The 14,115-nt window shown below is 42.5% G+C and overlaps 1 protein-coding gene across 1 annotated transcript in view; it reads left to right on the forward strand.

Annotated features, from left to right (window-relative positions):
• The window catches only part of patj (PATJ crumbs cell polarity complex component), a 115,216-nt gene that overhangs the window by 38,772 nt on the left and 62,329 nt on the right, over nt 1-14,115 (forward strand). The window contains exons 22-25 of the mRNA XM_042006703.1: nt 7-88; nt 162-225; nt 636-716; nt 1,819-1,890. Of these exons, the coding sequence (XP_041862637.1) occupies nt 7-88; nt 162-225; nt 636-716; nt 1,819-1,890 (299 nt within the window). The remainder of the gene's footprint in view (nt 1-6; nt 89-161; nt 226-635; nt 717-1,818; nt 1,891-14,115) is intronic.

Here is a 14,115-nt window from a genome sequence, read left to right on the forward strand (position 1 = left end):
TTCCAGATGAGGAGCAGAGACATGCAGGAGGAGGAGCTGGCGAGATTGGACCAGGACAGTATCGCGTCTGTAAAAAACCTGGTTCTGGGTGAGTAAATGATCCGGACCAGAACGTTGAGGTTGACCTGCAGCAGCTCTCACAGCTGACGGTATGTTCACAGGACTTCCGGACTCCAGACACTCCGAAGCCGACTCCGAGCTGACTCTGACAGACACCGACACCGAGTCAGTACCTCCTCTTCCTGGTTCTGAATATTTGGGTCGGGGGGTTCTGTTTGGATGGTTCTGTGTTCCAGCTGGAAGACCTTCATCGTTCTTTTGAAACAGTGTGAAGATCAAACGGAACTTGACCCAGTTCTGATCCACTTAAAGTCACATTTTCTTTGAACCGGGTCAGAACGAACACCAAGAAATCTGGGATCAGTCCAGCGGATCGGCACGCTGAACCTCTGGTGTCCATCAGAACTCGGGCAGGACCGGGTTCTGGACTTAAGAAGGTTCTGCCGGTTCTCTTTCAGTCGTGTGGCGCCCCCTATGGTTTGATTCAGTGAGGTGTCACAGGATGAAGGTCTGGACCGGTTCTGTTGGTTCTGTCTGGAAAATAAGAATTTCGTCTGTTTTCTCTCCCTGTGGAGGTCTGTGAGAGTGGTCGCCGTGGCGAGGAAGAAGAGGCGGAGCCAGGGAGGAGTCTTTATGCCAATGAGAGGAGTCCATAGGTAGGAGTGCAGCTTCGACGGTCTAGTCTGGTCTGGTTCGATCTGGTCAGCATGAAATAGAACTCCAATACAAAAAGTTTACACGGATTCTATTCGTATAAACATCAGCTCACATCTGATGCCTCATTTTCCTTTTCTTTGATTTCACATATAACGTACCAATCAAACACTTTCCAATAAATCAATAACTGTTCACAACATTTCATGTGGATGGTTGGATGGATGGATGGATGATGGATGGGTGGTTGGATGGATGGATGGATGGTTGGATGGATGGATTGATGGATGGTTGGATGGATGGATGGATGGATGATGGATGGATGGATGTATGAATGGATGGGTGGATGAATGGATGGATGGATGAATGGATGGATGATGGATGGATGATGGATGGATGGTTGGATGGATGGATGGATGATGGATGAATGGATGGATGATGGATGGATGGATGGATGGTTGGTTGGATGGATGGATGGATGGATGAATTGATGAATGGATGGATGGATGGATGAATGGATGGATGATGGATGGATGGTTGGTTGGATGAATGGATGGATGATGGATGAATGGATGGATGGATGGATGGATGGTTGGTTGGATGAATGGATGGATGATGGATGAATGGATGGATGATGGATGGATGGTTGGTTGGATGGATGGATGGATGGATGGATGGTTGGATGGATGGATGGATGGATGGATGGATGAAGGATGGATGGTTGGTTGGATGGTTGGTTGGATGAATGGATGGATGAAGGATGGATGGATGGTTGGATGGATGGATGGATGATGGATGGATGGATGGTTGGTTGGATGAATGGATGGATGATGGATGAATGGATGATGGATGGATGGATGGATGGATGATGGATGGATGGATGGATGGATGGTTGGTTGGATGGATGGATGGATGGATGAATGGATGGATGGATGGTTGGATGGATGGATGGTTGGTTGGATGGATGGATGGATGATGGATGGATGGATGAATGGATGGACGGATGGATGGATGGATGGTTGGTTGGATGGATGGATGGATGGATGAAAGGTGGAGGTAACCTGACCATCAGGAAGTGTAAACAACCTTAATGTGTGTTTCCAGTGAGCTGCCTGAGAGAGGGGAGGGGGAGGGAGAGGAAACTCCTGCCTACAGCCACTGGGGACCCCCCCGCAGGTAAACCGCTGAGAGCAGATCCTGTGTAGAGAACTTTGGGGGAACTCTGCCTGGTTCCTTTATGTCCAACAAAGAAGATTTCTTTCTTAGTCATTGTTTTATTAACGTGTTAACACCGACACCAGAAACGGTGACAGAATAACTTTCATTCATTATCTGAACCGCTTGGTCCATGACGGGTCGCCTGAAGGCTGGAGCCTGTCCCAGCATTAACAGGTGAGAGGCAGGTACACCAGGACAGGTCACCAGTCCATCGCAGGGCCGACACAGATAGGAACAAACAACCATTCTCACACACACACTCCTAGGGAGAATTTAGAGTAAGCAGTTAAGTTAACATCATGTCTTTGGTCTTTTTTTGGCCGTTGAATGAAGCAGAAATGAGCGTAGGTCTGTGGTCCATTACTGTGTGATGTCACCAAACTGTTGTAGTACCGCAGAGATCCACCAGGGGGCAGGAGAACACTATCAGGTTGTATAACAGGGTTCAGGTGCTGCTTGTCGTCCAGGCTGAAACAGAGGTTTGGTATCCAGGATCAGTTTTTTAGCTTTTTTATGATGTAATTTCATTCTGTTTTTGAATGAAAATACAGTAGTCTTCCTCATCTTCGTATTATTTTGGTCTTTCTACTGCAGGGCTTCCACGTGGTTTTAGATGCATCCCTTCTCCATCGCATCCTCATGAGCTCTACAGAGGCCTGGTAGAGCCGGGGGCGTGGTTCGGGTGTGTTGGAGACGGGATGCAGGATAGTAGATCTCCAGGACCGGTCCTGTCATTTAATCTGAACTTCTATTTGTTTTTATTACTTTTAAATTTGGGCGACACTTTGTTCACCTGTTGCTTTGAAACAGGCTTTTAATGAAGTTGATTTGAAAATCTTCAGAACAGAAGGAACTTCTTTTCTGATCCAGTCTAATGAAATGAATGAAATGAATGAAATGAAATGAAATGAAAAATACTTTATTAATCCCAAAGGGAAATTCAATATTGTAGTAGTAGTATTTTTTTATTTTTTTTTTAACAATCACATTAATTAATTAAGGGCTTTGTTCTTCAGCCTGATAGCTGCTGGAAGGAAGGATCTTCTGTATCTCTCTGTCTTGCATCGGACTTGAACAAGCCTCCCACTGAACACACTCTGTTGTTTCGTCACGGCGTTGTGTAGAGGGTGTGAAGGATCTTCCATTATCTTCGTCAGCTTGTACAGAATTCTTTTTTTGATGATCAACTCCAGCGGCTCCAGAGTTACTCCAAGCACAGAACCAGCTTTCTTGATCAGTTTGTTAATTCTTTTCAAGTCTCTGGTTCTGATGCCGCTGCCCCAGCAGATTGCTGCAAAGCTGATTGCACTTTCAACAACAGACCTGTAGAACATTTGCAACATTTTGGTGCAGACGTTAAAAGATCTCAGCTTCCTTAAGAAGTAGAGTCTGCTCTGACCTTTCTTGTAAATGTACTCAGTGTTGCTTTTCCACTCAAGTCTGTTGTCCAGCTGAACTCCAAGGTACTTGTATTCCTCCACCACCTCCACCTCCTCTCCCATGATGGAAACACTTCTATGTGTGTTCTTGTTCCTCCTGAAGTCAACAATCATCTCCTTTGTTTTCTTGGTATTCAAGATGAGATGATTGTCATCGCACCATTTCACAAACTGACCGACCAGTTCTCTGTACTCTGCTTCTTGTCCATCACTGATACACCCAACAACTGCTGAGTCATCAGAGTATTTCTGCAGATGACAGAACTCAGAGTTGTACTGGAAGTCTGAGGTGTACAGCGTGAATAGAAATGGTGAAAGTACAGTCCCTTGTGGTGTTCCAGTGCAGCTGACCACCATCTCAGACACACAACCTTTCAGTCTCACAAACTGTGGTCTGTTTGTGAGGTAGTCGTAAATCCAGGTGGTTGTGGAGGGATCCACCTGGAATTTCTGCAGCTTCTCACACAGCAGAGCAGGCTGAATCGTATTAAAAGCACTTGAGAAATCAAAGAACATGACCCTCAAAGTGCTGCCTGACTGGTCCAGATGAGAGTGGGCTCTCTGAAGCAGGTATATGATGGCATCTTCAACCCCAAGCCCATTACGGTATGCAAACTGTAATGGGTCCTGAAAGGTGTTCACCTGCTTGCTGAGGTGAGCCAGTAAGAGTCTCTCCAGGACTTTCATGACGTGAGATGTCAGGGCGACTGGTCTGTAGTCTTTTGGTTCAGCTGGTTGTGGATTTTTAGGCACTGGAACAAGGCAGGATGTTTTCCACAGCACCGGGATTCTTCTCTGGCTCAGGCTGGTGTTGAACAGGTGCTGGAGAATCGGACATAGCTGTTTTGAGCAGGTCTTGAGAACTCTGGGACTGACACCATCTGGACCTGCAGCCTTGTTCTGGTTCAGTTTCACCAGTTGTTGCATGACTTGGTTACAGGAGACAGACAGAGTGTAGGTGGAGGCAGAGGAGGTTTCAGGAAGTCCTGATGTGGAGGGAGATGAGGTTGTGTCCAGGTCCTTGACTGAGCTGCAGGGTGACAGAGTGGAGGTGTGACAGGAAAGCTGTGGGCTCATGGAGGGTGTGTGGCTAGTTGGGGTTGAAGCAGGAGGTGAGCTAAACCTATTGAAGAACATGTTCAGTTCATTCGCTCTGTCCATACCTCCATCAGTCTGATCCTCCTTTATCCCGAAGCCAGTGATCTTCTTCATTCCTGACCACACATCCCTCACATTGTTTTTCTGAAGCTTACTTTCCAACTTCTTCCTGTAGTCCTCCTTGCACTTCTTCATTTGTGTTTTAAGTTGTTTTTGTGTGGACTTCAATAACTCCCTGTCTCCATCCCTAAAAGCTTTCTTTTTGATGTTCAGCAGCTTTTTCAGGTCACTGGTGATCCAGGGTTTGTTATTGGGGAAGCACCTCACTGTTCTTGTTGGAACGGTGCTGTCCACACAGAAGTTAATATAATCTGTCACACACTCAGTCAAGGCATTGATGTCATCTCCATGAGGTTCACATAGGACGTTCCAGTCTGTAGCCTCGAAGCATCCTCTCAGAGCATCTTCAGCTTCATTAGACCAGGTTCTAATAGCCTTTCTAATGACTGGTTGTTGCTGAACGATGGGCTTGTAGGAGGCGGAGAGAAGAACTAGGTTATGGTCTGATCTTCCTAAAGGTGGCAGGGCAAAGGAGCTGTATGCATTTTTAATATTTGCATAAAATAAGTCCAACGTTTTGTTTTCTCTGGTGGAGCAGCTGACAAACTGTTGGAAAGTTGGTAGAGTTGCAGAGAGGGAGATGTTGTTAAAATCTCCAGAGATCGCCACAAATGCGTTTGGATGTTGTGTTTGAAGCCTGGCCACTACAGAGTTAATGACATCACAGGCTGTGTCTGGAGCGGTACCAGGTAATATATATACCGCTACCAGAATAACGCATGTGAACTCTCTGGGTAAATAATACGGGCGGAGACTCACAGCTAGCAGTTCAATGTCTCTTTTGCAGATCTTCTCTTTAACAGTGACATGTTCAGGATGACACCAGCGCTGGTTTACCAGCACCGCAATTCCACCTCCCTTCAGCTTCCCGCTGAGTTGTTTATTGCGGTCTGCACGGACCGTCCTGAAGCCGTGTACAGACGCATTACAGTCTGGGATGTGTTCATGCAGCCATGTCTCGGTGAAGCACATAATACTGCACTCTCTGTATTCTTTAAGAGACCTGGTTAGCACCTGAAGTTCATCAATTTTGTTAACTAGCGATCTCACGTTTCCCATAACAACCGTTGGAAGAAACGGTTTGAATCGCCACCGTTTTTTTCTCTGCCTCGCTCCTGCCCTGCATCCTCTTCTCTTTCTTTTCAACTCCGTTGGGATTTGAAGTGTTGTTTCACTGATAATCTTGAGTTTGGAGAGTTTTATCAGTTGATCCCGATGGTAAACAAGTCTCGTTGCCATGGAGACTCACAATAACAAGTCTTGCAAAAAAGAAAAAATATTCAGAAAAAATCTCCCGTATAGCACAGCCTCTGACCAGCGCGAAAAATCTACCCGAACAGACACAGATTGACAGCTGATGTCTTAAAAAAGACGGCTATATTGTAAAAAATCACAAGTTAAAAACAGAGCTACTACAATTGCTGCTGCCACCTAGCGGCGCATTCTAGAACAACTGGTTTAATCTGGTCTAATCAGGTCTGGTCTGATCTGGTCCGGTCCGGTCTGGTATGGTCCGGTCTGGTCTGATCTGGTCCGGTCCGGTCTGGTCTGATCTGCTCCGGTCTGGTCTGATCTGGTCCGGTCTGGTCTGATCTGGTCTGGTCCGGTCTGGTCCGATCTGGTCCGGTCTGATCTGGTCCACACTGGTCTGATCTGGTCTGGTCTGGTCTGGTCCGGTCTGGTCTGGTCTGGTCTGATCTGGTCCGGTCTGGTCTGATCTGGTCCGGTCTGATCTGGTCCGGTCTGGTCTGATCTGGTCTGGTCTGGTCCGGTCTGGCCTGGCCTGCTTTGGTGTAGATTGGTCCTGTGTAAAAATTAAAAAAACATTCTCGTTAACTGAAATAAAAATAAAAACGAGTTTTAACAAACATGAAAACGAACTGAAACTGTATCGTGTTTACAAAACAAACTCAAATTTGAGCAAAAATGTCCTTCATTTTCGTTTCTTTTGTAAATGTATTTCATACAAACCCTCAGGTTTCGTTATGACCTCGTCAGAGATAAAAGTGTCGTGTAGAAGAAGCAGGCGGTTCGATGTGTGGAAGGAAAACCACGAGTCTGAAAGTCCGTTTGAAAAGCTGCACGAGAAGGTTAACCAGGAGCACCTGGACCAGGTAGCCTCTCTGCCCCCCTCCCCGAAAGAGAAGCTTCAGCCAGGCCGAGCAGCATGGGGAGGGAACATGAGTCACACACACAGTCAGTTACACACACACACACACACAAACAGACCTACACACACAGTCACACACAAAATCTTAAAAAAGCTGAATTTGAGAGGCTTAAATTAGTTTTTGTTTACGGTGTTGGACAGCAGGTTATGTACGTTTTCAAACAAAAGAAAAGCACATCAGCATCCAGCTGATACACCAGCATGTTAACCAGCTGCTGGCTCTGTGTTCTACCACACACGTTACACACACACACGTTTCAGAGTGTAAAAGATCCACTTTATCATGTCCAGTTTAACATGTGAGCTTCTGTTAACCAGCTGCAGCGGCTGCTGCAGCGTCTTTATGTAGTTAACGAGTTAAAGCTCTGGTCTACAGGTTGTTGCTTGTTCAGGTTCATGAAGAGTCAGATTTATTTCCTTTAGACTCCTGGCTGCCGAGGACTCTGTCTCTGTCTCTGGAATGGACTCATGTTATGTTGATGATACGTGTCTTGATTTTTACCGAGCACACCATCCCAGAAGCAGCATTGTACACATTGTTTTACTTCAGGTTGCTGTGTTTGATTTGTCGATGCTGTTCATGTTTCCTCCTGATTCAGTTTTTAAAATTATATCTTGTTGAGTTTTTATTTATTTATTTTTAACTTGTCCTGTCCAGCATCATAGCAGCAAAATGATTTTGCTGTATCGTGCTGAACAAATTTGCTCTGCCAAGGGGAGGCCTATGGGTAAGGCTCCTCTTGATAATGTGATTAATTTATTTACTTTGAATCACGAAATCTATGTAATCTTGCTGGACCTGACCGGAGGGGACAGAAAAGATGGAAAATAGCAAAAAGAGCATATCACTCATGGGGAGGGTTGCCACAGTTAAAATGATGGTTCTATCTAAAGTAAACTACCTGTTTTCAATGATACCCACTAAACCATCCTCCAGTTGGTTTAAGTCACTGGACTCACATATATCTAAATTTTTATGGAAAAACAAGCCATCACGTATCAGTCTAAAAACTTTACAACAGACTAAAGATAGAGGCGGATTGGAGCTACCCAACTTTAATCGTGTTTTCTTAGCTAACAAGCTGCAGTATATCTCCAAATGGCTTAAACCTAGCAGTCTGGATGAATCATGGTTAGATGTAGAGCAAGCATTGTGTGAGGATGTGTTTATCTCTGACCTGCCATTCATCAGCTCAACCATCAAAACACATAAGTGTTTTAAAAGCATCAATATCAGTTCCTCTTTAGTGGCTTGGTGGGATTTTCTAAAGATAACCAAATCCTCACTTTTTCCATGTAAGTTTACACCCCTCTGGAACAACCCTGACATCCTGCTAAAGAAAAAGCTGATTAACTTCACTAACTGGAAAAATTAAGGAATAAAACAGAACATATAATAGAAAATGGAAACTTCTTGTCATTTAATATTCTCACTTCACAATATGGAATCAGTAGCAAAACATTTTTAGAATATCACCAGCTTAAATCTATTATATGTAAAAAAATATACCATTAATCAATTAAACTTACAGCTACCTGTTAGGGTGGCAGAATTCATGAATCTCAATACCCCAAAGCTATTTTCAAAAACATATAGACTATTATCCAAACTAGAAGACTCAATCTGTCTTCCAACTTAAAAAATGGGAGGGTGACTTATCCAGTAACTTTAATAAAGATAAATGGTCACAAATATGTTTAAACACCTTTAAAATTACTAAGAATTCAAATATGCAACTAATACAATTCAAAATTCTGCATAGAACTCATTATACAGGACAAAGGATGTTCAGGATGGGTCTGTCACAATCAAACATCTGCACACACTGCAATGAAAACACACCTGACAACTATCTCCATGCCTTGTGGTCCTGCACACTGTTACGTCCCCTTGTCAGACCCAGGGGATTAGGGACGATAACAAATTGAATGAACCAGACCAAAGGGAGGATATATAAAATAATTTATTGTACAAAACCGGGTTCAAACGAAACAATTACAAACAAAGGGTGTCCTATCTCAGGTTATATATCCGATCTGGAAACAAAAGAAAAAAAAAACAAAAGGTGTCCTTAATTAGGTAATTAACGTTAACCAAAAAAACCTTCAACTCTTTAACATTGCTATCACACAAAACCAACAAAAGATCACCTAACGAGCACTAAGGAATTAACAAAACAAAAGCTCTTCTAAATAGAAACAAATCTTATCACAACTCAAAAAATGTTCACAAAAGAGGAGTGTCTTTTCTCAACTCTTAACTACTAGCACAATCGTGCAAACAACCAAAACAAGGGAATCTCAAAGCTTAATAAACCACTCGGGTTTTACCACAAATCCAAAACACAGACCAGCATCTACCACAATCCCAGAGTTTGGCACACTGAGTCCAATGAATCACAGCTGCCCCAAGTGACGGTGGCAGCGCATTCTTATGGCTCCAGCAGCGATCTGATTGGGCCGTGCTGGTGGAGGTGCGGTGCAAGCTGTCCAATCCAGTAGTGGGCGGTGCCAAAGTAATCCAGAAGTGAATGAATCCAATCCATCGGCAGGGCAGGCAGGGTCTCTCCAGCTGGATCTCATTTCAGTCAATCAGCCATAGAGTTCATTCATGCTTTTCACATAGATTCACAGGCTGAAGGCCTGGGGATGTAACACACACCTGTCCGCAGGTTCTGGCTTCAGGTATGTGTGGACATGTCAACATGGTTTAAATGTAATATTCCTACAATCCCCGCACTATGTCTACTAGGTGACTTTGGTGACATTAATATGGCAATTAACTCTGCACACATGATTCGCACAGCATTGTGCATCGCAAAGAAAACTATCCTTGTGAACTGGAAAAACAAAAATAATCTGTGTATTCAGCAGTTTAGGAATCTCTTAGTTGACCACATCAGTAGTGAGACAATGTCTGCCTCCTCAACGAACTATTTAGCTGGATCTCATTCCCTCTGGTCCCCTGTGCTTAGTTCCATCACTTAGTGTAGGTGGAGGACTGTGACCTCGTTGCTATGGGGGTTTGGGAAATGACGCACACACACAAACATACCCCCACACCCACACAAACATCATCCAAAGTATAGACACACACACAACATAAAAGCATCCCTGTCTCACACCCCAGCACCTCCCCCTATAATCCCCCGAATCCCACTCGGCCCTCCTTCAAATCCCTACACCCCCCCTGCCCTCGGGCCATATCCTGGGTCCCAGGGTGACAATCAGACACCAGGGCATGCTCCAACCCACACCACGGCAGCACATCCAGGCAGGCCCAGACCCCCGGCACATACAGACCCCACCACCCCGGAGGGAGGAGGACCACCCCCGGGCACCTGAGCCCAGAACCCCCGCCCAGCCCGCCCCGGAATAGCCAGGCCGCCCGGCCCAGGACCGACGCCCACCAACCCAGGCGCCACCAGTGGCCTCACCCCCCGCCACGAGGCGACTCCAACCGCTGGCCCCCACAGCCCCCGACGAGGCCAGACCCAGAACCACCCCCACCGCAGAGCAGCCTGGTCCCGCACCACGGGCAACCACAAAGAACCCGCACCACCAGTCACTCCGGGCCATTTCCCAAACCCCCATAGCAACGAGGTCACAGTCCTCCACCTACACTAAGTGATGGAACTAAGCACAGGGGACCAGAGGGAATGAGATCCAGCTAAATAGTTCTTTGAGGAGGCAGACATTGTCTCACTACTGATGTGGTCAACTAAGAGATTCTTAAACTGCTGAATACACAGATTATTTTTGTTTCTCCAGTTCACAAGGATAGTTTTCTTTGCGATGCATAATGCTGTGCGTATCATGTGTGCAGAGTTAATTGTTGAGTTTTTTTTTAGAACACTGTATTTTATTAATTTTACAACTGTTCAACAGGATTGAATCTCAGCACAGTACAAAAACATTAATTAGAAAACAAAAATAAACATTCAACAACAAGCAAAACACTTCTCCTAGACACAGCACTTTTCCATAGACACGCTCAATAAGTAAATACATTCACCATGTCACAATATTTAAATAAGAAAATTAAAGTAACAAAATAATTCCAATAATACATACATATATAAGGTTTGCAGTTTACAAACACAAGTTCACAATTCTTCTTCTTCATTAAGACCTGCCAAGTTCACATTTTTCACAAAGTCTCTGAAAGGTCCCCATATATCCTCAAACATTTCTAATTTCCCTTTTCTAATACATGTGATCTTTTCTAGAGGAAAAACTATAAGCATTTGTTTTACCCAATACACTAGGCTGGGCCGATTTGTCTTTTTCCAAAATATGGCAATTGCTCTTTTAGCTTGCAGGAGACACATACTGATCATTATTTGTTCCTTCTTAGTAAAGCTATGTTTTTCAGGATAAATTCCCAAAATAAAAAGAGCAGGGTTCTTTGGGATATTTTTTGATATAATAATGTTCATTGCTTTATTAACTTCCTCCCAAAAGAGTTGAACTTTAGTACACTGCCACATACAGTGGAACAGTGTCCCTTTCTCCTCATTGCATTTTGTGCATACATCTGGTATGTTACGGTTATATCTATTCAATTTTGCTGGTGTGATGTATGTTCTCATGAACCATTTATATTGTATGAGCCTAAATCGGGTATTAATTGATTGTGTATGGATTTTAGTACATGCTAATTCCCAGTCCTCTTGTGATATATTTATCGATAAATCATCATTCCACGCCATTTTTTTTGTCATAGAGTTTTCATTTGAATTAGACAGTAGTAAATTATACAACTCTGATATAGCACCTTTACTTAAACTCTTTTTAGAAACAATTTTCTCTAAATTTGTTTTTTGAGGTTTGGATAGAGTATTATTCTGTTTGGCTCTAAAAAAGCTTCTAAGTTGAAGGAACTTAAAAAAATATTTTTTATCTATATTGTAGTTTTGTCTTATTTCCTCAAAAGACATCATGTTCTCTGAGTTAGGCATAAATAGATCCTGCATTATCTTCAAACCCTTTGAGGCCCATTGTTGAAAAACGGGGTCTGCTCTCCCTGGGATAAAGTACTGATTTCCCCAAATTGGACTATACAAAGATATTTTACTTGGCTCGTTAATATATTTGCGTACCCTAAACCAGATTCTGATCATATTTTTAACAATAGGATTTGTAGTTTGCCTTATTAGATTAGAGGAATTATTGGAGTAAAGATATTGTGGCAGAGGTAAGTTTAGATCTTCTGACTCCATTTCTTCCCACTGGGGGACATCTTTTGACTCAAAATAAAATTTTATTGATCTCAATTGAACTGCCCAATAGTACCAAATTATATTTGGGCATTTTAATCCTCCTTTATTATATGGTAAGTGCAACAGTGACAGTCTAACCCGAGCTTGACCGTTCTTCCAAATAAATCCTATAAATAACTTTTTAATTTTTTTGAAAAAATCATCAGGTGGGGGCAAAGGTACATTCTGAAATAAATATAACAATTTAGGGAGCATATTCATTTTTATTACATTGATTCTACCGATTAATGAGAGGGGTAACGACGTCCACCTATCCACCGAACCTGTTAGGTCATTCACCAAAGACTCGTAATTAGATTTAATGACCAGATTCAATTTCGGCCTAATTTCTATACCTAGATATGTAAGTTGATCCACGACCTTAAAACACAGAACCTCTGGGGCTGGATCTTCAATGTCCCTCTCATTAAGTAGTAAAATGGACGACTTTGTATAATTAATTGTATATCCTGAGATATTACTAAAAGCATTTATCAGTTCCATTACAGCTGGGATTGATTTCCTAAGTTGAGAAACAAACAGAATAACATCGTCTGCGTATAGTGCCACCTTGTGTTCAATATGATGAATATATATTCCAGATATGTCAGTATGTGTCCGTATAGCTATTGCCAAAGGTTCTATCGCCAGAGTAAATAAAAGAGGTGACAAGGGGCACCCCTGTCGACATCCTTTCTTTATCAAAATTGACTTTGAGATATTTTTGTTTGTTATTATATTTGCCCTTGAATTTAAGTACAGTAACTGTACCCACTTTAAGAATATATTCCCATAACCAAATCGCTTCAAAACATTAAAAAGATAAGGCCATTCCACCTTATCGAAAGCCTTTTCGGCATCTAACGATAGGAACGCCTTATCTGTAGTATCCCCCAGACCCTGAATGATATTAAGGACCCTCCTAACATTGTGAAACCCCTGTCGTCCAAGGATAAACCCATTTTGATCTCTATGTATTATATAGGGTAATGTATCCTGTATCCGTCTTGCTAAAATTTTACATAAGATTTTAAGATCAGCATTTAACAGGCTTATCGGTCTCATATTTTCACAACGATTGCTAGGTTTCCCAGGTTTTGGTAATAATGTTATAATCGCAGCTGTCAAAGACTTTGGTAGATTACCACACTGAAATGCTTCTAAAAACATTTCCAAAAGTGGTTTGAGCAGTTTTGATTTGAATTTTTTATAAATGTCTGTTGGAAGCCCATCTGGGCCTGGGGTCTTACCCGCTTTCATATCATCAATAGCCTTACCAATTTCTCCTTCATTTAAGTCCGCATCAAGTATTTCCACAAAATGATCAGGGATTTGGGGAATTTCTAATCTATCCAAAAAAGCATTTAGTGCACCTGGGTCATACTGTATTTGGGAATCATATAATTTCTCATAAAAGTATCTAAATTCTTTGTTTATTTCTACAGGGTCAATTACCACATCCCCATTACCCTTAATAATGGAACTTATGGTTTTCCTTGTTTCTAATTGTTTAATCTGCCACGCCAACAGTTTCCCAGTCTTTTCTCCCTCTTCGTAAAATGTTTGATTAAGCCTAATGATGTCGGCAGCTGCCCTATCGGCTGACAATTTGTTATATTCTGCTTTCAAAAGTAGTAATTCTTTTTCTAAAGTAGGAGAATTATTAATAATTACCTGTTCCTGAACGTTTTTTATTTTGGCCTCTATCACTAATCTCTTTTCCTTAAATTTTCTAGATTTAGATGCGGTATAGCTTATTATATGCCCCCTCAAAAAAGCCTTAAAGGCCTCCCATTTAATTCCTGCTGAAGTTTCAGTTGTATTATCTTTAAAATAATTGTCTATTTCTTTTCCAATATATTCAATAAATTTGTCATCTAAAAGCCATTTTTGATTTAAACTCCATCTAGGTGGGTCTTTCAGAAGATTCTGATCAGTATAAATAAAGCCACAGGGTCCATGATCGGATAGCAAAATACTATCGTAGAAGCAGTTCTCTATTCTGGAGATCAACGTAGCCGAGATCAAAAAATAATCAATTCGAGAAAATATCCTATATGTACTAGAATAACAAGAGTATGCTAAATCATTAGGT

Source organism: Melanotaenia boesemani, chromosome 14, assembly GCF_017639745.1.
Source record: "Melanotaenia boesemani isolate fMelBoe1 chromosome 14, fMelBoe1.pri, whole genome shotgun sequence".
Lineage (NCBI taxonomy): Eukaryota > Metazoa > Chordata > Actinopteri > Atheriniformes > Melanotaeniidae > Melanotaenia > Melanotaenia boesemani.